At 40.6% G+C, this 25,999-nt stretch overlaps 1 protein-coding gene and 1 pseudogene across 1 annotated transcript; both read left to right on the forward strand.

Annotated features, from left to right (window-relative positions):
* The first annotated feature begins 1,934 nt into the window (after nucleotides 1-1,934).
* LOC110289940 (POTE ankyrin domain family member A-like) lies at nucleotides 1,935-22,433 on the forward strand. Its single transcript, XM_021156360.1, has 6 exons — nucleotides 1,935-2,075; nucleotides 4,197-4,303; nucleotides 7,288-7,425; nucleotides 11,286-11,323; nucleotides 18,115-18,145; nucleotides 22,307-22,433. The coding sequence occupies exons 1-6, from the start codon at nucleotides 1,935-1,937 to the stop codon at nucleotides 22,431-22,433; spliced, it is 582 nt and encodes a 193-aa protein (XP_021012019.1).
* On the forward strand, nucleotides 12,487-13,501 carry LOC110289809 (annotated as a pseudogene).
* Nucleotides 22,434-25,999: the final 3,566 nt, after the last annotated feature.

Raw genomic sequence — 25,999 nt, forward strand, 5'->3', positions numbered from 1 at the left:
GAGAGAGAGAGACAGAGAGAGACAGAGAGAGACAGAGAGAGACAGAGAGAGAGAGAGAGAGAGAGAGAGAGAGAGAGAGAGAGAGAGAGAAGGGAGAGAAAGGAGATAAGAGGAGTAGAGGCCAGCTGTGAGCATGTGGAGAGAGGGAAGAAGTGAATGTGGAGAGAGAGGGAAGAGGGTAAGGCAGCAAGGGCAAGAGAGAGAGAGAGAGGAGGGGGCAAACAGACCCTTTTATAGTGAGTCAGACACACCTGGCTCTTGCCAGGTAACTGTGGGGCAGAGCCTAGACTAAGTGCCAACATTCCTGTTTTGGTTTAATTAAAAGAGGAAAAAATATAGAAAGAGGTGATGGTGGAGCAGGAATAAGGTTGTCATGATCTTTAGCTACTTCCTGCTAATTTTGGGGCGAAGTGTCTCTTGGGAACCTAGAAAAATGGGTATGGGCATGTTGGTCCAGTCTTAGGAGAGTGGGGTGTTTCCTCACTGTCCAGGGTCTGTGGAACCATCTGTGGATAGATCAGAAGGAACAGGTCCAGTAGAAGTGTCTGTGTCTGTGAGAGATTGGAACATCTGGGGGTTTCTTCTCTGGAGCTGTCCTGGATGTAGTAAACATGCCTGGACTTAACAAGTTAATGAAACACACACACACACGCGCGTGCGCGCGCGCGCGCACACACACACACACACACACACACACACATTATAGGTAGAGAATAAAGTTAAGTTAAGCACATATGTTTGGGAGAAATTTTTTCTTAGGGGTATATTTGAAAGGACATTTGAAACCCTTAGGTTTGGTGGTTGGATGAGAGTTGAGATCCAATCCCAGGAACAGGAGAGAAACCCCACCCTCTGGAATAGGTAGGTATACTTATGTGGGCGGAGTCTATTTGGTCCATGAGAGGTAGATCTGAGTGGGTATCCTGTACATTTGAAACTATTAGGTCTTGGTGGTGGGTTGAAGGAGTCCCAATCCCAGCCACAGGAGAGGAATCCCATCTTCTGGAATAGGTAGTAAGTGGGAACTTTAGGCTATTGATTATCAGATGTATTTATCTGGATGAAGTCTATTTGGTCTCAGTGTGGGTTTCCTGTAGCTTATAAGTTTACAAAAGAAATAAATTTGTTAACAACATGAACAGTCTTTAAGATGAGATTAGGAAAGACAAAAACCTTTCTTGGAGCAGAAGGAACAAGAAGGGTTTGTTCCTTCTGTCTAGGAAACAATATACATAATGAGGAACAATTTTAAGTTTATAATTGAGAGACAAAGGAAACTCAAAACCTTGACATTGTGAACATAATTAATCATAAAGTTTAACATGAGAAATATAAAAGACAACCAAAGAAAACTTAAAATTTGAATTTGTGATTATACAATTAGATCATATAGTGGAGTGTTTTATTAGGGTTAGGCAAACTTCTATGAACTTGAATAATGTTAGGACAGTGGCATAGGAAGAAGAGGAAATATGAAGCATTTAGTTGCTGGAAACTGAGTTTAGGTAAGGAAGTAACAGGCTACATGTGGAAAGCTTACATCTGAACTTGTGTGTTGTTTGTTGTTAAGCCTGTGAGAAAGAAAAACATGTCTGTCTTTGATAAGAAATCCGGTATTCTTAGCTAATGAACTAATTTATTAATGGGCAAAAAAGGTGGATTACCTTAGGGTAAGGAGCTAGGTTTGTTTTCTAGCTGTCAAGCTCGCTGTCAGTTACCTTAGCTGTCATTGTAGCCAGAAATCTGGGGAAGAATAAATTATAATCTAGGAGTCATGTTTTAATTGAAAATGACAGAGTTTCATCTATTGTCCACTACCTAAACAGTTCCCAGGTCCCTGTGGTCTCTATGGCAATTTGGGTAGAGTCAGTCTGGCTTTCAAGCCCAGAAAACAAAAAGCTTTCTCTTTGGGATAGATATGTGTGAAATGAGAAATGACCCACCTTGACTTAGGCAATATAAGATATAAGACATTTGGCTCTCAGGGTATCCTATTTATCCACAGTGTAGATGAAGCCCTGGCAGTGGGCACAGCAATGGCAGTGTTTCTCAGTGTTTATTATACCACAATCCAGGTAGATTCTTGTTGCTGTGTCCATATCTACTTGGAGAACTTAGGGAGTGAGGCTTTGGGAGTCTGTCTGTCATAAGATTAAATATAATTGAACTTAGCAGATTTCTGACAAGATTGAGAGCAATATCTATTAAGTATAATCTGAGTTAGACAATAGAGCACCCTATAACTTAATTGCAGTAGCGAAAAACAAGGAGAAACCTATATTTATAAAAGGCAGTGATCTTTAACTTTATATTGTTTAAAAATCATTATTTACTAAGGCAGGATAGAATGAAAACCTTATCTTGTAAGTAACTTTGACAGGTTGCCTTAGCAGAAACAAATGGCAGAGTTTTGTCTAGTGTACACTTGGCTTAGAGTTGATGTGGACCAGAAGAGAAAGAAACTAGAAAGTGGTGTGAGACCATGGTGTGAGGACAGAAAGTGAGTGTGTCTGGACATGTCAGGCCTGTGCCACAGAGTGAGCTGGTGGGGGTGTAAGCTGTGGTAATAGCCTGGGGGTGTGGGAGTGCCAGGCAGCCCTGGATCTGGGCTGTGAACTATGGGCAAGCAGCACTGATCCCCTGAGAAAGAACTGATAATGTTCTGTTTCCATCCTGGGCTGGTTCACAGAGCAGGAGACAAGTACACTCAAGTGCACACAGCCTGAAGCTTGCAGGCCACGAGGATCCACAACAGGCCAGATGGATGGTGTGCAGGCCTGCTTCCTTCCTTTCCCTCTCCCCCCATCTGCAGTCCTTGCTGTCCTGCAGAGATGGCACAGGGATGTACGTGTGCTTCTCCTGTGCTCATGCCATGAAATGTTGGCCGGCAGGGCAGGGGCAGTGGCAGCAGTTTGGGGGAGAAGTCTCGGGCAGAGAGAGAGGGAGAGAGAGGGAGTGGGCATGCATACACAAAAGAGAGCAAAGGAGCAGAGGCAGATAGCTGCAGGAAAGCAGGGCGGTGCCTCAGCAAATAGTGTTCCAGGCAGGGCCTAAGGGGTGGGTGGGCTGAGACCTGCTTTTTCCAGTGGCTAGCCAGGAGCAGGGTAAATGGCTACAGTTGGCAGGGCAAGAGAGTGAATGGGGGAGGGGGAACTCTACAGAGCACTAGTGGGAGAGTTGTTTTCAAAGTGTCAGTTAAATAGCCATTTAGAGATACTGCTTGCTGGGTACTGTGAATTAGACCTAGAAATGCCCCAGTAAGTAGGGAGAAGACGGTGAAAACCAACCTGTTGGCTGTGAAAGTTATTTAAAATGTTCCTACCAGCCTCTTGAGAATGAAATGTAATAAAATTCAAATGTATAGCCAGGTTAGACGTACTGGGTTGTCATGTGGACACTAGGGCTTGTAGAGAGTCTTGGACTCAATTAAGCTTAGGGGTTTTTGTACCGCTGCAAGAGCCTAAGGGAGGGATCATGAAAACTGCTTTTGAGAGGGGGTGGATCACCCAAGGGTTAGAGTTCCTAGAATGAGTGAGGGTCAGTGAAAAAAACAGTCATAAAGAGTAAATGTCTCTGTCTGTCCTCAATGGAAGCACAGGGATGGCTCTGAACTCAAGAACTCTCCCCTGGGAACAGAGGACATTTATGTTGACCAGAGGAGGAAGGGAATTTACCAGTTCAATATCTCTCCATGTGGCAGCAGGGAATGTGGCACTTCTAAATCTGAGTTTTGGCACCGAATGTTGTGTTTTATAAAAATATAAGGAAAGAAGGAGAATGTTTGATTGATGTGTAGTCAGGTGTGAAGGAAGGGGGTGTCTCTGCGGGCCCATGCATCCCTTGCTCCTTAGGGACCAGCCACATGGTATATATAGTATAGAATAGAGTTTACTCAGGGCATTCGATGGGGGGAGTTGAAAGAAAGGCAGAGAGAGAGGAAGGGGGAGGGAGGTGGGGAGGGGGAGGGAGGTAGAGGCCAACCATGAGATTGTGGAGGGGGGTGGGAATGGGGAGAAAGAGGTAAGAAGGTAAGGGAGCAAGGGCAAAAGAGAGAGGAGGGGCAATCAGCCCCTTTTATAGTGACTCAGGCACAACTGGCTGTTGCCAGGTAACTGTGGGGTGGAGCCTAGACTAAATGCCAACATTTATACCTATTGGGTCTTTGCAAAATGTAAGTTTATTTTGTTATTTTACAGGACAACCTCACACCACTCTTGCTTGCTCTCAGGGAGAACAGACTGAAGATGGCACAATTCTTAGTAAGGATGGAAGCAAGCGTGCATGCAGTTGACTCACAGAGAAGGTAGAGCCAGTGATTCCTAAAAACTTTTCAATGGGCACAGCCATGCACATAAAAATATTACACCAATAGGAACACTAAGATTAACTTACAGAAATATACTCAAAAGTAATATGTATTATCTATTAGGTATAATTACTTTTCTCTTCTCTTCTCTTCTCTTCTCTTCTCTTCTCTTCTCTTCTCTTCTCTTCTCTTCTCTTCTCTTCTCTTCTCTTCTCTTTCTTTCTTTCTTTTTTTTTTTTGAGACAAGGTTTCTCTGTGTAGCTCTGGCTGTCCTAGAACTCGCTCTGTACTCAGAGATCTGCCTGCCTTTGCCTACCAAGGGCTGGGATTAAAGGCATGGGCCACTCCCAGATTGGAATTTCAGTAATTTAGAGTTATATATAAAGTTCATTCTCTTCTTATTAAAATTGACTTATTTATTTTTTACTCTGATACTAGTACATATAATCTTGTATTGGCTAAAATGTATTAATCTTATTTTAATACACTTTAGAAAGTTTTATATTGAGTATAAGAGTAAAAAAATCATTGTATGTTAGTTACCTTTCCTATAGGCATACATGACATAGGCAGATTAATGGAGAGAAGATTTATTCTGGCTCAAGACCTCAGAATGTATTCTCTATCTTATAAGGAAAGCATCCCATAGTATCCCCGTGATTGAGAGAATGTGGGGGACTCCTCCCAAGAAGTCCTGTGTACCTAAGCCCCCAACACTCCAAGGTCTCCACTGTACGTTAGACTCCCACTCACAACTCAACATAAAACTCAATTAGGAAATCTATGCAGGAAATTCTAGTCTGCTACTCATTGCCTGGCCTCATAGATTTATTTTTTTTTCTTCTAAAACCTTGCTGTAAATCTCCACAATCCTATAACTTTTGCATTCTTTATGTCTCAAACCAGCACCACATGGATGATGTCCTCTTCTGCTGCCATACTGATAGCAAGCTACCTGTAGGTCTTGGCTAGTATCACTTCCCAGTGCTGTATGGCTAAGCTAGGGAAAACACATCTTTAATATATTAAAAATGTAATAATACACATGAAGAGTTATTGTAAGACTATTCATAAGGGAGCTGGCTGGGGCTGTGCATACTTTTAATCTTCTCACTCAGGAGACAGAGGCATGGGTACCTCTGGATTTGAGGTTAGCTGGATCAACAGCCTGAAACATATGTATTGAGCCCCTGCTTGAAAAAAAAATAACATGTTTTACCTCAATGTCCATCATGTGGTAATCAACACCATTAACTGAAAGTATTATTGTTGTGCCAGGAATCATTCATTAACCCCTCCCCCCAAAAAAAACACCCCCAACACCACCAAGGAGCTGATTCTGATGCGATTGCATTAGGGTCTCTTTATTACAAGCTGAGCTTGGGCTCCCGGCCAACCTTTACACAGGAAGATGGGAAGGCGGAACCCATAGCCTAATTTCACATAAGCATTTATAGAGGCAAGCAAACAAGCAAGGGGATTTCTAACCTGTCACACATTTGATTGGGGGTGCCATTTGGCCTTTAACATAGTTGGCTGGTGCTGGAAACCAAACCACAAACTTAACTTCTGCTTTTCTCTTGATTTGTGGTTGTTAGAAAGTGAAATGCCAGGAGAAGGCTTGTAACCTGGAGGTGTATATTAGTTGGGGAGAAACCTGGAAACTGGTTCTAGGTGCCAATTTATTTGTTAACTCAAGTTCAACCTTAGGTGAGGTTCTCAGATGGAGTCTGAACCCAAAAGATCTGGTCTCTCATTGTAACTTACTTTGCCACTATTATCAATATAATTTTATATTGTTACTATTATTATATGAATCACAAAATAATATCACTTATTTGATATGAGTATAAATTGCAAGACATCACATTAAGCCATGGAAGGAATAGAGAAATCTCCCAAATATTTTTTTATTAGACATTTTTTTTCATTTACATTTTAAATGTTATCTCGAAAGTCCCCTACATCCTCCCCCTGCCTTGCTCCCCAACCCACCCACTCGTGCTTCCTGGCCCTGGCATTCCCCTGTACTGGGGCATATGATCTTCACAAGACCAAGGGCCTCTCCTCCCATTGATGGCCAATTAGGTCATCCTCTGCTACATATACAACTAGAGACACAGCTCTAGGGGGGTACTGGTTAGTTCATATTGTTGTTCCTCCTATAGGGTTGCAGACCCCTTTAGCTCCTTGGGTACCTTCTCTAGCTCCTTCAGGGAGCTAGATGGCCCTGTGTTCCATCCAATAGATGACTGTAGGCATCCACTTCTGTATTTGCCAGGCACTGGCCTCACAAGAGAATGCTATATCATGGCCCTGTAAGCAAAATCTTTCTGGTATATGCAATAGTGTCTGGGTTTGGTGGTTGTATATAGGATGGATCCCTTGGTGGGGCAGTCTCTGGATGGTCCTTCCTTCCTTCTATCTAAGCTCGGAACTTTGCCTCTGTAACTCCTTTCATGGGTATTTTGTTCCCCATTCTAAGAAGGAATGAAGTATCCACACTTTGGTCTTCCTTCTTCTTGAGTTTCATGTGTTTTGCAAACTGATTTTTTGGTATTCTAAGTTTCTGGGCTAAAATCCACTTATCAGTGAGTGCCTATCATGTGTGTTCTTTTGTGATTGGGTTACCTCACTCAGGATGATATCCTCCAGATTCATCCATTTGCCTAAGAACTTCATAAATTCTCCTAAATCTTAATGTACTTCAAATACGTTTTCCTTAGTACCGTAGTTGTCCATCAAAGAATACTGACTTGAGAATCTTCCTATGTAATAGAGAAGTGGGAAAGGAGTCTACTAGAGTGTTATATCTTTTAGCTTTGAAGATAACTTATAGTGTTGAATACTGAATCTCACAAAATAGTTATGTCTTTTAGTAATTCTATACAGTTGAACAAGCTATCTGTCAAAGTGCATTCAATACTTTTTAAATTTAAATAACCATTAAGGTTTGTAAGTCAAGTTATTTTTATTTTTAGAAATTCTCTCATGTATGCTGTAAGGTGTGACTCACCAGTTATGGTCAACCTTATTCTTCAACAAGGTGTTGACACAAATTTGAAAGATTTATTTGGATGGACTGCTTTACGTTATGCTACTGAAGGTGATCGTGATGTGTAAGTAATTCTAACTAACATTCATTATTTCAAATAATCACACAGACAAGATCTTGTCAGTTTCAGTAGTTTAGAAATGGAAGTGACTTAGTTCATTTCATCATCTAGAAACCAAGCAAAATGATAGATTGTTTAGAAGTAGAAATGGGTGCAAGATATTTTAATCCCAAGAGAAGTTTTAATAATATTGGGATTGAATACAGGGCATGGTGGTAAGGCAAGTATTCTGTCATTGAACTATATCATACATAATCCCTGTCCTGGGAAGTTTGAAGATCTTTATTCTTAGGGATTCCTGAATGCTCCGTTGCATTCCAAACATAACCCTTGTGCATCAGACACAGTGTCATATTTTTATTTAATTGTTTACTTTAGTCTTATAATGTCCATTTTAGCAGAGAATCCACAAAAGCTGTCTTCTATTGATGCTACTTGAAATTCTATGAAACCAACTAGTTTGGAAAGTACAAGGGAGTCAACCCTCCTTCACAAGTCATAGAAGAGAGGCCAGGCGTGGTGGCGCACGCCTTTAATCCCAGCACTCGGGAGGCAGAGGCAGGCAGATTTCTGAGTTTGAGGCCAGTCTGGTTTACAAAGTGAGTTCCAGGACAGCCAGGGCTATACAGAGAAACCCTGTCTCAAAAAAACAAAAAACAAACAAACAAAACCAAGTCATAGAAGAGAAAGAAATTCCAATCATGTCTTTTTTCCTTGTTGATTCTGTTGTTATAGCTTTGCTATGAAAATAGCTCCTATAGTATTGTAAGGATAACTGCTGCTTAGTGGTCATCCTTTATTGATTCAGATTCCTAATATTTTGTGGTAATGTTCACATAATCATTAGAACAGTTTCTTCATTTCATACAGATATTATTCTAAAGGTGTTCTTTTTCCATCTGTTCTAAACCTCTATTTGCAGTCATCATGTGACCCTAGACCTTCATGAATTGTTACCTAAGAGGATTATGGCTATTCTGCCATTAAATATGTGTTGTGGCCACTCCAAAATATCAGATAGTGTCCAATAGTCCAATAACAAGAAGAAATCAAAGCGTCTGCTCTTCTTTGACACTGAATTTTATTCTGAAACCCTTTATAGTTTGAATAGCCCCATTTCCAAGTGTGGGTGATTCTAAATCATTCTAGTCAGGGAAGGTTCCAATTCTAATTTTTTTTTAACCTTTTAAAATTCTCTTATACATTACATTTCAACTGCAGTTTCCCCTCCCTCCACCCTTCCCAGTCCATCCCCCTCCTCCCTTCTCCTACAGATCTACTCTTCCTCCATTTCCCTTAAAAAAAAAAAAAAAAAAAAAAAAAAAGAGCAGGTCTCCCAGGATGATCACCAAACATGGCCTAACTGGGCATAAGCTCTCATATCAAGGCTGGAGGAGGCAACCCAATAGGAGGAAAGGGCCCCAAAGTAGAGGCAAAGAGCCAGAAACACTCACACTTTTATTGTTGGGAGTCACCCAAGAACATCAAGCTACACAACCATAGCATATATTCCGAGGACCTAGTGAAGACCAATATAGAGTCTGTGACACTTGCTTTAGTCTCTGTGAGCCCCTATGAGCCCTGCTTAGTTGATCCTATGGGCCATCTTCTCATGGTGTCCTTGACCCCTTTGACTCCTACAGTCCTTTCTCTCTGTCTTCCGCAGGGTTCCTCTGTCTCTATCTAGAGTTTGGCTGTGGGTCTCTGCATCTGTCCCCATTAGTTGCTGGATAATGACCTTCTGACAACAATTAGGCCAGGCATGGATCTATAAGAATAGCATGGCATCATTAGGAATCATTTTATTTTATTTTATTTATTATTATTATTATTATTATTATTTTGCCAGTTGTCTTAGTTAGGGTTTTATTGCTGTGAAGAGACACCAGGACCACAGCAACTCTTATAAAGAAAAAACATTTAACTGGGGCTGGCCTACAGTTCAGAGGTTTAGTCCATTATCATCATGGCAAGAAGCATGGTGGCATGCTTGCAGATATAGTCTAAAGTTGTAGTTGAGAGTTCTACATCCAGATTGGCAGGTAGCAGGAAGGAAGACTGTGAACCACTAGACCTGGTTTGAGCTTCTGAAACATCAAGGCCCACCCCCTGGTGACACACCCCCAACAAAGTCAAACTTACTCCAACAAGGCCACACTTCCTAATACTGCCACACTGTATTGGACCTATGGGGGAACATTTTTATTCAGACCACCACACCAGTCATGTTTGGTTCTATCCTAGGCTATTCTGACTCGGGTTCCTGGCCATCTAGGCAGTGTCAGGCATGAGTTTCTAGTTGGAGCAGTCATTGTTTGGTCACTCCCACAAGTTTTGTCCCACCATTGTCCCAGCATATTTTGCAGGCAGGACAGATTGTAGGTCAAAGGTTTTATGGCTGGGTTGATGTCCTAGTCTCACTGCTGAGCATCTTGTCTGGTTTTAGAAGACGGCAGTTCAGGCTCTACATTCTCTATTATGAGAAGACTTCACTAAGGTTACTGCTGTGGATTCCAGGGACTTTCCTCTGCACTAGGTCTCTACATCATCCCTAAATGCCCCTCCACCCCCATTCCAGTTGTTTCAGTATTCTCTCCATTTCTCCCACCCCACACCTTGCCTGATCCTTTCTGCTCCCATTCCCATCTGCCCTGAGTCCACCCATAAAAATCTATTCTATTTCTCCAGGTTTCAATTCTTAGTCACTAATTGATAAAAACTTTCCAAGCTACATAAATCTGTCCTTCAAGATTTCAGTATATTTTCAAATTTTTTCTCATAAGCCATTGAACAAATTATCTGTTTTTGGCAAATGTAAGTCCCATAATGTCTTGTCATGTATAAAAAGACTACACCTTCAAAATCTGTTGGTGATTGTAGTGGTTTGAATGAGAAATGTCTCCTTCAGTCTTAGACATTTGAACACTGGTCCCCAGTTGGTGGCATAGTTTAGGGAGCCTAAAGTGGTGCAGTCTTGCTGGAGGAAGTAGGTCGCTGGATCAGGCTTTGAGATTAAAACCCTCATGAGAATTCCAGTTCACCTTGTCTCTTCAATATCTATATTTGAAGACATGGGCTCTCAGCCTTCTGCTCTTCTGCCCCATGCCTGCTACTTGCTTCTGTGCTTCTCTGTTATGGACTCTTCTTTGGGGTCAGGTGGGTGTTAGACTTAGGTTCTTGTTTTGGTATATATGTTTTTCTTATATTGAAAATAGAGAGGAATAGTTTACCAAGAAGAGGCACAATAGTCAGAGACGCACTCTTTCTCCTCAGTCAGGAGTCCCATAGAAATACTAAGCTAATAGCTATAATATATGCAAAGAGGACCTGGTGCAGACCATGTAGGCCCTGGGCTTGCTCTTTAGTCTCTGTGAGCTTATATGTGCTTTGCTTAGTTGATTGAGAGGGCCTTGTTCTTCCAGTGCCCTCCATCCACTCTGGCTCTTACACGTTTTTCACCTCCTCTTCCATGGTATTTTCTGAACTTTGAGAGGAGGGATTTGATAGAGACCCCTCATTTAGACTATCTCCACATAATGTCTGGCTGTGAGTCTCTGCATCTGTTCCCACCACAACGGACACTCATTTCTTTGTATCTATAATTTACCTTTCTTTCTATCAGTTGTCGTATTTTATTACAATAATAGAAAAGTATCTAATACAACATGTGCTGCCTTTATTCATCACCATTTCTTTGTAAATTTCTTTATTTAAGTAAAAGCTTATTAAAAATATGCTCAAATTCACAGTTCTGAAAACAATACCAACACACCCTGATACTGTCTGAAACACTTAGTGTGTTTTAGGTTTTCATATCAATTTTAAAGTAATGATTACATATGCCACTCTTTTGTATATGGCAGGAGGACAATACTTTTGGAGTTAAGAAAGAGAAATCGAGGTAAGATCTCTTGGTAATTGTATTCCAGAAGTGACGTCAGAATAGGGAAGTTCTAACTAAAGTTTGCAAAACCACCTGTAAGTTGCCTTTATTTTTTTCTTACTAGTTTAGAGTTTGGAGTTATGAAGAAATTAATTATATGAAATTTTCAATCTGAAATGGCATTGTTTGAGGAGAAAAGTGGACTTATTTTGGTACTTAAAATATTATATGTCCTTATCTCAAAATTAGTATATGTTATATTAACGTCACATTGTAACAAATTGGGCATGTTATAAAATGGGTTTTAATTGTTTATAAGAATATATTGAGGGGCTGGAGCGGCAGCAGCGTCCAGGCACTGCACAAGGCGACGCCAGCGGGCAGCGGCAGTAGCGGGGATAGCGGCGGTAGGGGTCGCAGCAGCAGCAGCAGCAGCAGCAGCAGCAGCAGCAGCAGCAGCAGCAGCAGCAAGACCGACTCGTGGACACGTGCCGCCGCCGCCGCCGCCGCCGCCGCCGCCGCCGCCGCAGCCGCCTGGCCGGGTGTCCCGCGCCGAGGCTGGGGGGCGGGGTGGGGATGGGGAGTCGTCGCCGCTCCCGCCGCCGCCGCTGCCGCTGCCGAGGTGACTGAGGAGAGAAGCGCCTCCTCGCTTCCGCCTCCGCCGCCTTCAATGCCCAGTTCCCAGCTCGCCAGCGTTTTTCGTTGGAATTTACGTTGCACATTTATGGCGATTCTGAGCGTGAGGGCAGACTTCTGCCAGGCTCAGCACAGTCTTTCCGCTGACAAGTGAGCTTGGGGTTATACGTGCCATAATTAACATTGCCTTGACGACTCTGGACACCGAGACTGGCCTCAGAAGTAGTAGGCTTTTTTTTTTTTTTTTAATTGCAAGCATATTCTTTTAATGACTCCAGTAAAATTAAACATCAAGTAAACAAAAGTGGAGAAGAACCCACACTTTTAACTTGTCTCACTAGTGTCTAAATGTAGTGTCAAGGCTGCTTAAACTTTGTGTGTAGTTGGATTTATTTTGGAAGCTGAAGGTATCCATCTGCAGACATTGAGGCTCAAGTTGAATTTGGATTCAAGTGGATTCTTAATACTTCTGCCTGTGCTGAAGAGAGACGCTTCCTAAGGAACAAGCAAGTTGAATAGAGAAAGTAGTGATCAATAATAGGCATTTTGGTGGTCGTTTTAATGTTTTCTGCTTCGAAACATTCCAAGATTTATTGTCCTCCCCCCATTTTTTTTTCCCACTACGCTCACACTTTTTATTTGCCATAATGAACCGTCCAGCCCCTGTGGAGATCTCTTATGAGAACATGCGTTTTCTGATAACTCACAACCCCACCAATGCGACTCTCAACTAGTTCACATAGGAACTTAAGAAGTACGGAGTGACAACTTTGGTTCGAGTTTGTGATGCTACATATGATAAAGCTCCAGTTGAAAAAGAAGGAATCCACGTTCTAGATTGGCCGTTTGATGATGGAGTTCCACCCCCTAATCAGATAGTAGATGATTGGCTAAACCTGTTAAAAAACAAATTTCGTGAAGAGCTAGGCAACACTGTTGTGTTGCAGTGCATTGTGTTGCAGGATTGGGAAGGGCTCCTGTGCTAGTCACACTTGCATTGATTGAATGCGGAATGAAGTACGAAGATGCTGTTCAATTCATAAGACAAAAAAGAAGAGGAGCATTCAATTCCAAACAGCTGCTTTACTTGGAGAAGTACTGACCTAAGATGCGATTACGCTTCAGAGATACCAATGGGCACTGCTGTGTTCAGTAGAAGTAGAGGAAGGGTGGCTGGATCGTGGCATTAGAGGGAACTCTTGGTACCTGGAAATGTGAATCTGGATTCTTACCTGTGTCATCAGCATAGTAATGGATTCAGTACACCTCAACTCCTAATGATTGAGAAGAAGGCAAACGATAAAGAAATCCCTCTATCACACGAATAAAATGTTTAAGAAAAGAAAAAAAGAAAGGAAAGGGGATTAATTTAGTGAATGATGATTTTGCTCCTAGGTTTGATTTCTGCCAGGATTGAATTATTTCAAAATCTCCTGTGTTTTTTTTAAGCTTTTTCAAAATAGATGTCTGAGGAAAACCAGCAGAATATTAACCAGTGTGGAGCCAGTTGCTGGGGAGCACACACTTCCATTATGCTTGGCACATAGGTCTCCTTGTGGTGGGATCTGGGGGAGGTAGATTTTCCTCATCTCTCTTCCTGCCTCCCTCCCTTCTCCTGATCCACGTAGATGGAACAGAAAGCAGCCCTGGTTGCTGTGTTGCTGTAGATGTGCCTGAGTCTGGCAGCCTTAAGCCCATCTGGGCACTTTTAGGAAAAAAAAAACCAAAATAAACAAATAAATAAATAAAAATAAGAGCAAAAAAAGAGAGAGAGAGAATATATTGTATATTCTCATAGTTGAATATTATTTACTTAGTAATATGTGTCACTAAACATGAATAATGTTAAAGCATGTTGTTTTTGTTCCTGTGTTGTTAGTAAAAAAAACTTGACTTTCTCTGTTTTCAAACTATCCAATTTATACTATAATACTTATTTACTATTTCTGTGGTTTTGTATAATTTTTCTAATAGTTGCACATGAATATACTATATTTTATCAAACACACTCCTATTTTTTCACTCCAATTCCCCACCTGTAATATCCATAATTTTCCCTTTCCAGTTTCATGTGTGCCCTTTCCCTCTTTCAATATCCAACGAGTCCATGTAGTGCTGCTATACATGCATGGGTGTGGTACCATCTACTAGAGATGGGTAGCTTCTCAGAGCTAACAACATCCCTGAGGAAAACTGACTCTTCCTCCAAAAGAAGCCATAAATGCCAATAACTCTTCAGGTAGGAGTGGGACCTGCATAGGATCAAGTCTGTGATTTCTAAACATCCACTTTATGGACTAACTCTTTACTAACACTTTACGTGACTAACTCTTATGATAATACACAGAAATACTAGGCTGACTAAATGTATATTTCATTAAAACATCATTAATTTTTGCCAGGGGATTGAATCCAGAATCCCACTCTAGGTAAGTGCTGAAACCCACCAGCTACTCAAAACAATTTCATTAAAATCAGGAATGAGACAGGGGTGTCCATTATCCCCACATGTTTTCAATATGGTGCTTGAAGAACTAGTAAATATAGTAAAACAAGAAAAAGAAATTAAAGGCAAATGAATAGGAAAAGAAGTTAAATTGTTCCTATGTGAAGATGACATTCTATTATACATAAGAGATCCCCAAAATTCCACCAGAAAATTTCTAGAAGTGATCAACAATTTTAGCAAAGTGGCAGGATACAAAAATCAACTTACAAAGATCAGTAGCTTCTCTATATGCCAGCAGCAAAACACCCTGAGAAAGAACGCATGGAAACACTCCTGTTCACAATAGCCTCCAAAACCTGAACTGCCTAGGAATAATCTCAAGTAAGAAATTAAAAAACCTTTCTAATGAAAACTTTAAATCTTTGAAGAAAGAGTTTGAGGAAGAAACTAAAAAATGGAAAGCCATTTCATGCTGATGGTTTGATAGAATTAGTATTGTGAAATTTACCATTCAACTTAAAAGCAATTTGCAGATTTGATGCGATTCCAATATAATTCCCATCTCATTTCTTCCTAGGAAAAAAACCCTAACATCCATTTTGTACCACAAAAGGCCCAAATAGCCAAAGTAATCCTGATTCAAGCTCCCCCCCCCCCCCCCCCCCCCCGTTTAGGATAATGTTAGCTGTAGTTTTAGATAGAGTAGAATGGAAAACCCACCAGAATAACAGCTGACTTCTTAGTGGAAACTTTAATAGCTAGAAGAGTCTTGAGCAGTAGTTGCACACCAAGATCTGAAAGACCATGGATGCCAACATAGATTACTAAACCCAGCCAAACTATCTACCACAGTTGAAGGAGAATGAGAAATTTCCCATGATACAAGCAGGCTAAAACATTTCATGCTCACCAAATCAACTTAATACTGAAACTGGAAACAATACTTCAGACTCAAGAGACAAATGCACATAGCCATGAGGATATAGAAATAAAACAAATGAAACTCATGGAGATTAAACACTCATCACTGAATGAGGAGCATATCAAGTAAAAAATCAAGACAAATTTAAAAAATATCTTGAACTAAATGAAAATGAAAGCACAATACAACCTACCCTCTGGGACACATTGAAAGCAGCACTACAAGGGAAATTCATAGCTGTGGGTGCCTGCAGTCAAAAGTCAGAAAGAGTACAAATAAACAACTTAATGGTACAAGTCTAGAATTTGGAAAACCCAAAAGAAACAAAACTGAGGTCTAGTAGACTCCAAAAATGGTCTGTCAGGGTTCCCACAATTAGCTGCTGCAGAACTGCTTGCACTTCTCAAGTCATCCATCTTCTCCCTGTGGCTAGCCAATCCCCTAGCCCTGTAAAATGAAAACTCCAGAGGCTTGTCATTTACCAGCCAGATTTATAACAGTAAATCTTCAACTCCCAAAATGCCCACACAAAGAACTCTAAACTCAATTGATATGGATACAAGCTGCACATGTATATTGCTCTACATTACTCATTCATCTGTGAAATCCTTAGTTACTTATGGCTCCTACGACCATATGGTTGTGGCTCATCATCCTCTCTTTCAGGTACCATCTTGTCTCTCCCATCTCCCTCTCCCATCTCTCTCATCTCCCCCTCTCCTATCTCTCCCTTTCCTATCTCCCTCTCCCATCTCTCCCTCCCCCCTCTCCTTCTCCCTCTCCCTCCCTCTCCCCATCCCCCTCCCCCTCTCCCTCTCTCTGTGCCCTGTGTAAAACTTTCTGCTCTGCCTTCTGTTTCACTGCCCAATCATAGACTCCAGCCTTATCTGACTAATAAGATTTCACCTGATCTCACCTGCGTACAGACACCCTCTTTGAGTGGAAAGTAACCCGCACCCCCCAAAAGAACCCAGATAACAACAAACATGGGACTAGAAATTAATGAGGTGCACCCTTCCCTGCCTGGGGAGAGCTTGACTCCAGGGAGTGCTCTGATCCCAGGAATCAGGGGAGATTGCCATTTTCTCTCTGGTGACTCTAAGGCAGGCCTACTCAGGATGGCACAGGCCTCAGAAGCAGCAGAGCAGCTGGGACAGGGTCCTCTGGGACTACATCTGCACCCAGGAGGTGGGGCTGTTCTGCAGACCTCTGTGCACTGGTCTTGCTGGAAGAGAGCTGGTCTCCCAGGAGTGCTAATACAGGCTTACAGACTCCCAGGAGGAACAAGCTCCAGCCAGAGACAGCAAGAACATCTAACACCAGAGATTACCAGATGACAAAAGTCAAATGCAAGAATCTCACTAACAGAAACCAAGACTACTTAGCATCATCAGAACCCAGTACTCCCACCACAGTGAGTCTTGGATACCCCAACACACTGGAAAGGCCAGATTTTGATTTAAAATCATATCTCATGATGATGGTAGAGGATTTTAAGAAGGACATTAATATCTCCCTTAAAGAAATACTGGAGAGATCTTCTGCCTGAACCCAGCAGAGGCTGCCAAGGACCCCAGAGGACTCTCCATGCCACAGGACCCCTAGCACACCCAGGACCTCATGATCACTGAAGAGCACGTGGGCTACAGAAGCAACAGAGCTTCATGGACAGGGTCCCTTTGAGCCTTCATCCTCAGCCAGGAGGCAGAGCTGAGACCCAGACCCCTGGGCACCTTCCTTGCCAGGGGAGAGTAGGCCTACAGGAAGGGCTCTGACCCCAGGACTCAGGAGGTAGATCAGAGGACGCCTGCACTGCAACAGCAGAGCTTGCCTGCAGAGAGTGCTCTGACCACTGGGACTCAGGAGAGAGTTGGATTCCTAGAAGTGCTGACAGAGGCTAACAGAATCACAGGAGGATCAAGCTCCAGCCAGAGACAGCTACAACATCTAACACCAGAGATTACCAGATGGCAAAAGGCAAACTTAAGAATCTTACTAACAGAAACGAAGAATACTGGGCATCATCAGAACCCAGTACACCCATCACAGCGAATCCTAGATACCCCAACACACCCGAAAAGCAAGACTCAGATTTAAAATCATATCTCATGATGGTGGTAGAAGATTTTAAGAAGGGCATTAATAACTCACTTAAAGAAATACAGGAGAACACTGCTAAACAGGTAGAAGCCCATTACCACAGTGACACACTTCTTCCAGCAACCATACCTGCTCCAACAAGACACATCTCCATCTGGGCCTATGGGGGGCATTTATTTTTATTTAAACCACCCCAGATGAGCCCTTGTCATGTGTTTTGTTCTACTACACAGTGTAATGACCAGATGGTAGGCTTTCTTGTGATAAGAGCATTTTACCTTCAACTAAATAGTTTGGGTGAATTTCTAAAGAGATTCAGTTGTGTCAAGACAAAAGAGAACTAATTTCTTCTTAGAGTTACTCCTTGTGTAATTGGTTTAGAAAATTAAGCTGTTTGTATGACACTGCCAGTTTATGGAAGAAACTTATTCTGCTAATGGCACCATGCTCTGTCAGTCTTTTGTGCTCAGCTGGCATTGTGGTTGTGATAGATGGCAATCTACTGGAAAGCATCACATTGTGACATATTCCATTTTCTTGTATACAATAATGATGAGGAGAAATAACCTTTAATACATCCCTTGCTCATAAGTAATATAATTCATATTGACAGTAGGATGTTCTCACACTCAATACTGCAATTTTAATACTTAACAGTATTATTTTATCTACACAAGGTAACTTGTATCTTTTCTTTGTTAGCATTTCAGAGTTCTGAAAACTCTTCAATCAGGTAGGACTTGTGAATTTAAGAAAGAACGTAATATAATCAACTGATTATAGAGTGGGATGAAAGGAAACTTTGTGTTGCTGTACTTTGCCCTTAATTTCATGTTGTATGTTTAAAACATGTTCTTTATTATAGTTGTTGCAACACGTGTGCAAAAGGACCTGTGCTCTTCTGACTTTTTTTTTAACTAATTAAGCAACCACCATTCAGAGTCTGATTAACTGTTCTATGAAGTTATGATTAACAAGTATTCAGCCCATGATGTAAATGTCAGACTATCTAATTCTATAATGAATTATCTTGTTTCTTGTCATAGACAAGAATTAGATACATATAAAGTCAATTCAGAAAATTAATTATGATTTTATGTTAAATATACTTTAGAAATTGCCTAAGAAACACATCTATAATCCATGAATGTATCTTAATGCTTTAAAAATATTTTTTAAAATATCTTTTATTGCAGATCTCATTTAAAGGTGGTATGAAATCACATGTGGTACATAGTAATATGGAGAAATCCTGTGGGAGGAATGCTTTTCTGGAAGTGCAGAGTGACTGCATGTGCAATGTGCATATAGATCGAGGAGATTTAACTTAACACACTAATTCCTTAGTTGGCCTTTGTTGCAAACATTTGTCCCAGACTAGGAAACTAGTCTTCCTTTTCTTCTTTTCCTTTTTCTACAACTGCACTTTTTTCTGATTTCATACTCTGTTGTTTGTTTTTGAGACAGGGCTTCTCTGCATAGCCCTAGATGTCCTGGAACTCATTGTGAGGACAAGGCTGGCCTCAAACTCACAGAGTTCCACCTCCTTCTGCCTCTCGAGTGCTGGGATTAAGGGTGTGCACTATCACTGCCTAGCTTATTTTTACTTTGGTTCATGACACCTTTTCATGCTCATAGAGGGGAAAAAAGCACAAGGATTTCAAGATTGTAAGTAATCTTTGGAAGCTAACAAACTGGCCTCTAGCTCATCAACCTGAGTTTATATCACAGAACCAGTGGCAGTTGTGATGGAGAATTTTAGACTTGCAGATACTAAAGTAGTATCTCTGGGCATAGTAAACATGAAACTCATATTAATTAATTCTAAGGCCAGTTATCTCATTTATCAGTTTATGGGTGAGTATTTTATAATAGAATGGATCAATAAGTCTAGCCATCCCATTGTAAGAAGATGAAATTAGCAAATGATTGAAAAGGCAGAGGTTAATGATGGAATAAATGGGGCAAGGCAGATTTGGAAAGGAACGATATTGGATTTAATTCAAAGGAATGGGAATTTAGAGCAGATATCAGGATCCTGGTTTTATGATAAGTCCAATAAAGATAACATAAAATTATAGACATGAGAACTTGAATGGTTCTATATAAAGGCATGTGAACATAGGGGTTCAAGGTAATTCTGACAATTTTTTTTCCTTTTGTTTGCTTAGTACTGGGAATTGATAAAATTCCCATTGAAAATTATAAATATCTCCCAAGACACTGGAGAATGTCTCTATAGACACTAGGGATGCTGCATTATTTACTTGACCTCATTTTATAGAGAGTGGATTAGAGTCCCTTATGTACACTGAGCAGGTGTCCCCTCAATGGAACTTCTTTTCCAACTCACTGCTGTTCTTCTTATGTACATTTATGGTCAAGGTTTATAATTGGTTGGCAAAAGGCTCTTGAGCTTAACTGTTAGCATCCAGCTGCTGTGAGTTCATGAGTTCAATGGCCTCATGTCCACGAATGACTGTTGATTGTCGTCCTCACTAATCTCTGGCTTTTGTAGTCTTTCTGTGCCCTCTTGTTCCTTAGTCCCTGAGCTTTTGGGGTAGGGATTGTGATGACGATGTCTCATTTAAGCCTGAGCACTCCACAGACACATTCTCTCTGCAGTTGGACCATGTGTGAGTCTCTATATCAACACTTTTCTGAGGGAAACCAAGAACTGAACTTTGCTATGGGTCTAGAGACAAACATGTACAAGGAAGCCTGATACATTGCACTCTCAACAAACTAATAGTAGTGGGTTCTCCTCTAGGGCCTATGAGCTTCCCAGTAATGAATCATTTGCTGAATTTATACATATATTTCTTCCTGTGAGGAGCTTCAATAAATCAGAAAGCTGTTTGTTTACTCACAGCATTTGTAGCATTATTTTATGCACAGCCATATCATCTTGCCTGGCTGTTAATTATTGTTGCCCATAGTGTTCACAGCTGGGTAAGACTTTTACTTTTCTTACCTTCCTGCCTGCATAGTACTATGAAAGCTAGTCAGGAAGAAGGAAGCCTCCTAGTAAATACCAGTTTGATTTCTTCATTCCCTGTGACCACAGTATGTGGGGTTCCTTGTGACTACATTATGTGGTGTCTTCAGCAATGGAGTCTTACATCCAGTTCTGGTGGGCAAACTGAGATAAATAGCAACAGCTTTATTGTTTTGTTGGGGGGTGTCTGGGATTCCTTTGGCCAACAACTCCAGGGGAAGAATTACACACACAGAGTTGGGATTTTGGTTTGATAACCTTTAGCCTCTATACAACTCCATTAAATTCTCTCTCTCTCTCTCTCTCTCTCTCTCTCTCTCTCTCTCTCTCTCTCTCTCTCCCTCTCCCTCTCCCTCTCCCTCTCCCTCTCCCTCTCCCTCTTCCCCCCCTCACTCTCACACACACAGTTATACGCTGGAGGGATGGATCAGCAGTTAAGATCATATACTGCTCTTCCAGAGGACCAGAGTTTGATACTTGACATCTATGTGAGATGGCTCACAGCTGCCTGTAACTCCAGCTCTAGAGAATCTGTTATTCTATTTTGACCTCTGCTGGCATCTATACACATGTGTACATGCCAACACAAAGTTACTCATACCTACACATAAACAAAACTAATAAAATAAATTTTAATATATATATGTATATATACACACACATATATGTATATATATATATATATACACATACACACACACACACACACACACACACACACACATATATATATATATATATATATATATATATATATATATATATATATGAAGTTAGTCAAAGGGTGTGCTTCTATATGGCTTTCGAACATACTTAGTGTATTGCCCGTTCTCTCCTCATCCCCCTCTCCCCTATTTAGACCTTTGGCTCCAGGTATTCCCTTCCCTTTTATATCTTCTGTGTTCTAGTACTATAATTTTCAATGCTTCAACCTTTCTGTGAGAAACATTTTCAGAATTAATTGGAAACATATTCTTAGAATTTACAGATTTATCTCTCAACATTTTAAAATGTCTCAGAAGAATCCCTCTACTATTCTCTTCAGGCAAAGAGAAGTAATGGATTTAAATTGTTTTTAAAGGTTGTGTGTATGTGTGTGTGTGTTGGTACATGTTTGAGCAGGTCTGGTGGATGGTAGAGGACCCTTGAAGAGCTGAAATTTCATGTCATTGTGAGCCACCTGGCATGAGTGCTAAGAACAAAATTTGGGCCCCTCAAAAGAGCAGTAAGTGCTCTTAACAACCGAGCCATCAGCCGGGCGGGCGTGGTGGCTCGGTTTTAATCCTTTAATTTAATGCCTTTAATCCCAGCACTCGGGAGGCAGAGGCAGGCAGATTTCTTAGTTCGAGGCCAGCCTGGTCTACAGAGTGAGTTCCAGGACAACCAGGGCTACACAGAGAAACACTGTCTCGAAAAAACAAAAAAGAGAAAGAAAGAAAAAAAAAAACCAAAATGAGCCATCTCCTCAGCCTTGCAATGGGTTCTTTTCAATGTGCATTCTATAATGAAGAAAAAAATGTACTACACTTGAATAATAAAGCTTGGTGTTTGATCCAGGATTAGAGAATGGAGAGGGAAGAGCTCATCATTGTAATGTGTTTGATGCTGTCAGATTTGTTTCATCTGTGTGAACCATTGATAGGAATTTTAGCTCATTTCCTCCATAGTAGGCAGTTGTAAATGCAAAGTATTTCCAAGGTGCTGCCAAATATTGTTACAATATGAAACTATAAGTGATACACCATTGAGCAGTTATTAGATCAGGATAGGTGGAAGCAGGAATAGTTAACTAAAGATGGTTTAAACACGTAAGCCAAATTATAGTAACAAAGTAGAGAAGTATAATAAGCTGAAAGATTCATACTTACACACATTGCTGTTCCTTTTGCTCTGAAGGCTTATCAACAAAGCTGATGCTGAAGTGACCTCACCTACGGCAAATGAGGTTCGTAATGTTGGTCCTGGGGAAACATACTCATTGCTGAACTTAGGATTTAATACTCATTTCTTACTTAGGATTTAATAACCATTACTCTCTTTCTCATTTAATTAATTTTTAGAGAATTTCATACAATGAATTTTAATCATATTTATCCCCCACCCCAAACTCTGCTCAGATCTACACCTACTTCTCTACCCATTCATTTGTCATTTTTAATCTTAAAAATTAAATTTATTGATTTATACTGATTGATTGTGTGTATGTGTGTGTGCTCTCATGAGGAGGGCAGAGGATAACTTGCTAGATTCAGTTCTTTCCTTCCATCTTGTAGACCTTAGGCATTAAAAGGAGGCCCATGGATCAAACTCAGATTGTCATGCTTGACAGCAGGTGTGTTTTACCTGTCCAGCTATTCCCATCCTCCATTCCCCTTCCCCTATTCTTATGCCTTGGTTTTTAAACCCATAGAGTCCAGTCTGTGTTGCTCATGTTATCAATATTTTTCTTACAAAAACAATTTATGTAAACCCTGTTCACCTATATGACACAAATTCCAAAATATTCTCATTGGACCCAATGTAACATACATTGGTGTCCTTCTCGACCCCACCTTCTTCATATGAAATTGATGTCATTACAATAGACGTCTTTGAGATTTTCATGACTTATTATACTAAGTTAAGATATTCATGCTGACTGGCATGGTGGTGCACACCTTTAATCCCAGAACTTGGGCGAAAGAGACAGGAAGATCTCTGAGTTTGAGGATAGTCTGGTCAGCAGAGTAAATTCGAAGACAGCCAGGGCTACATAGAGAAACTGTCTTGAAAATACAAAACAAAAAGATGTAAGCACTAATATAAATGTTGGTTTAAAAATCCATCTTAGTTTTGGTAGGAAATTCAGTAGTATAACTTGTAAAGCTAACTCCTTTGTTGAAATGTGTACATGAGCATTTATCTATGAGTGTTTTTTCTCTACTTCTGTGTTTAATATTCAGTCACATGAAGATTAAACATTAAGCTTTATCTAGAGAATGGATATGAGGTTATGCATTGAAATATTCTAATTTTAGCACATTCTCTTCTTGAAGTTTAATTACATTCAAAATCCAAAATTGAGATATCTTATGGAAACTTTATTGATATCAATTTTATCAGAAATCTCTCTGAGACACTTCCATAGACATGTGTTGATGATTTATTTGAGGTTGAAGATCATAAAAGTAAATATATACTAAATAAACAAGTGGAAGGTAAATGTTGCATTCTCTTTAGAAAGTCTTTGTTCCCTCATTTTTATTAGTTCTTTGAGAATCTTGAATAATGTATTTGATCATTTTTACTTGCTCACCTAATTCATCTCAGTTCCATCTCCACGTTACTAACTATCCAACTTCAGGTCCTCTAAAAACAAACAAACAAACAAACAAACAAACAAACAAACAAACAAACAAACCAACCTAAAGAAAAACCTCATCAAGTACAGTTGATGCTGCCCATATACTCTGGGATGTGGCCTTTTACTGGAGCATGGTTTCCCACCCTGGACTTTACTTCTGCTCTCAGAACTTATGCCTATAGCTTTTTAGCCATGGATAGGACTTTATGCTGACTTTCCCTCAACGTGCTGGGACATTTTGTGGCTTGAGGTTGTTCAGGCTTATGTATGCTGTTTCAACTACTGTAAGTACATACGTTCAACTGCTCTGCTGTGTCTGAAAAACAGTTTCCTTGTAATCATCCATCACTTGTTGCTCTTACAATCTTTCTGCCACTTCCTCCACAAAGATCCCTGAGACTGAGGGGGAACCTATGATATAGAAGTCCTGGTTAGGCCTGATGATTCTGCCATCTTGTATTCTCTGGACCTTGGCCAGCTGTAGGTCTCTGTATTAATTACTATCTACAGCAAAAGAACCTTTTTTTGTTGAGCACCAAGAGATGCACTTTGGTGGGTAGAATATGCTTGGCCCACAGAAGTGACACTCTTAGGAGGTGTGGCCTTGTTGGAATAAGTTCGGCCTTGTTGGAGGAAGTGTGCCACTGTGTAGGCCAGCTTTAAGGGCTCCTAATGCTTAAGCTCTGCCCAGTGCAGAAGAGAGAGCTTCCTCCTGGCTGCCTGCAGAGGCCAGTCTCCTCCTAGCTGCCTTTGGATCTAGATGTAGAACTTGCAATTCCTTCACCAGCACCATGCCAGCCTGGACACCGCCATGCTTCTTGCCATGATTACAGTGGGCTGAACCTCTGAAACTGTAAGCCAGCCCCAATTAAATGTTGTCCTTTATAAGTGTTTCCTTACAGCAATGGAAACCCTAACTAAGACATGCATTAATCTATGTGTATAATGATAAATCTTTAGCCATTAGTTTAATACTCTACCAATTTAGCAGAAAAAGACTATTAGATGATTCTCTGTGACCAATTTAGTCATAGGTTCTTGGCCAAATGTTGGTACCAGGTAGTGGTGGGCCAATTCAATCATCCCATGATTGATTCCTTCTATATTTTTTATGCCACTAGTATACCAGAGGGCATGTCTTGCCAGGTTGGTTATGTTGTAGTGTTCACGTCTGGGTAAGATTAGTGATTATTTTTTCCTCTGGTAACTTATGCACTATGAAAGTTCGGTAGTAGGAATGTAGCATCCAGGTGAATGCCAGCTGATTTCTTTACATTCTATCACCAGAGTATTTGGTGTCTTCTTCAATACAGTCTTATCACTAAGTACTAGAGGGAAACCATGAGTATTGGCTATAGCCTGTAGTATTTGAGGTCTGTGGCACCACATTGGCCAACAACCCAAAAAGGAGTAACCTATTTCTATCACTGAGATTTTTTTATTAGCTAGCTTGTGGTATCTGGGAGGGTATTGTTGGCCTATTGTTGGGTAACTTCATTTAACATTTTACATTGTATATATTTTAGGAGTCTTCTATAGTAGGTTTTCATGACTTTCTCAAAATTTTACTTACCCTACCAACATAATCCCTTGCCATTCTGCCTTTTCCCACGCTAATTTAGTCCTGTTTGCTCCATTATTTCCTTTAACATTCTATACCACTGTGTTCTATCTCCCCTCCCCTGAGGTCCTCCTACATCCATACTTCCTAACTAACTTTCTGACATCTATGAATACTACAAATGGAACATATCTGAAGAGCCAGTGTTAGCATCAACACATGAGAGAAAACATGCAGTATTTGTCTTTCTGGATCTGGGTTACCTCACACAGAATGATTGTTTCCAGCTCCATTCATTTTCCTGTGGATTTCACTTTTTTTTTTTTCAAAACAGTTAAACAATATCTAATTGTTTAAGTGTACCAAATTCTCATTATCCACTCATTAGTTGATAGACATCTTGGGTATTTCTATTTCCTGACTATTGTAAATAGAGCACCAATAAACATGTATAAGCTAGCATCTCTATAGTAGCATAGAAACCTTTAGATCTATGCTCAAGAGTTATACAGCTTCATAATGTTGTAGATCTCTTTCTAGCTCTTTAAAGAACCGCCATAGTGTTTTTTTTTTTTTTTTTTTTTTCTAGGGGTGGCACCAGTATATCAGCAGTGAAGCTGTGGTTCTCTTTGCCACCTCCACACCAGCATGTGTATCATTTGTTTTTTGGATTTTAGATGTTCTG

This window comes from Mus caroli, chromosome 2 (genome assembly GCF_900094665.2).
Source record: "Mus caroli chromosome 2, CAROLI_EIJ_v1.1, whole genome shotgun sequence".
Taxonomy (NCBI): Eukaryota; Metazoa; Chordata; class Mammalia; order Rodentia; family Muridae; genus Mus; species Mus caroli.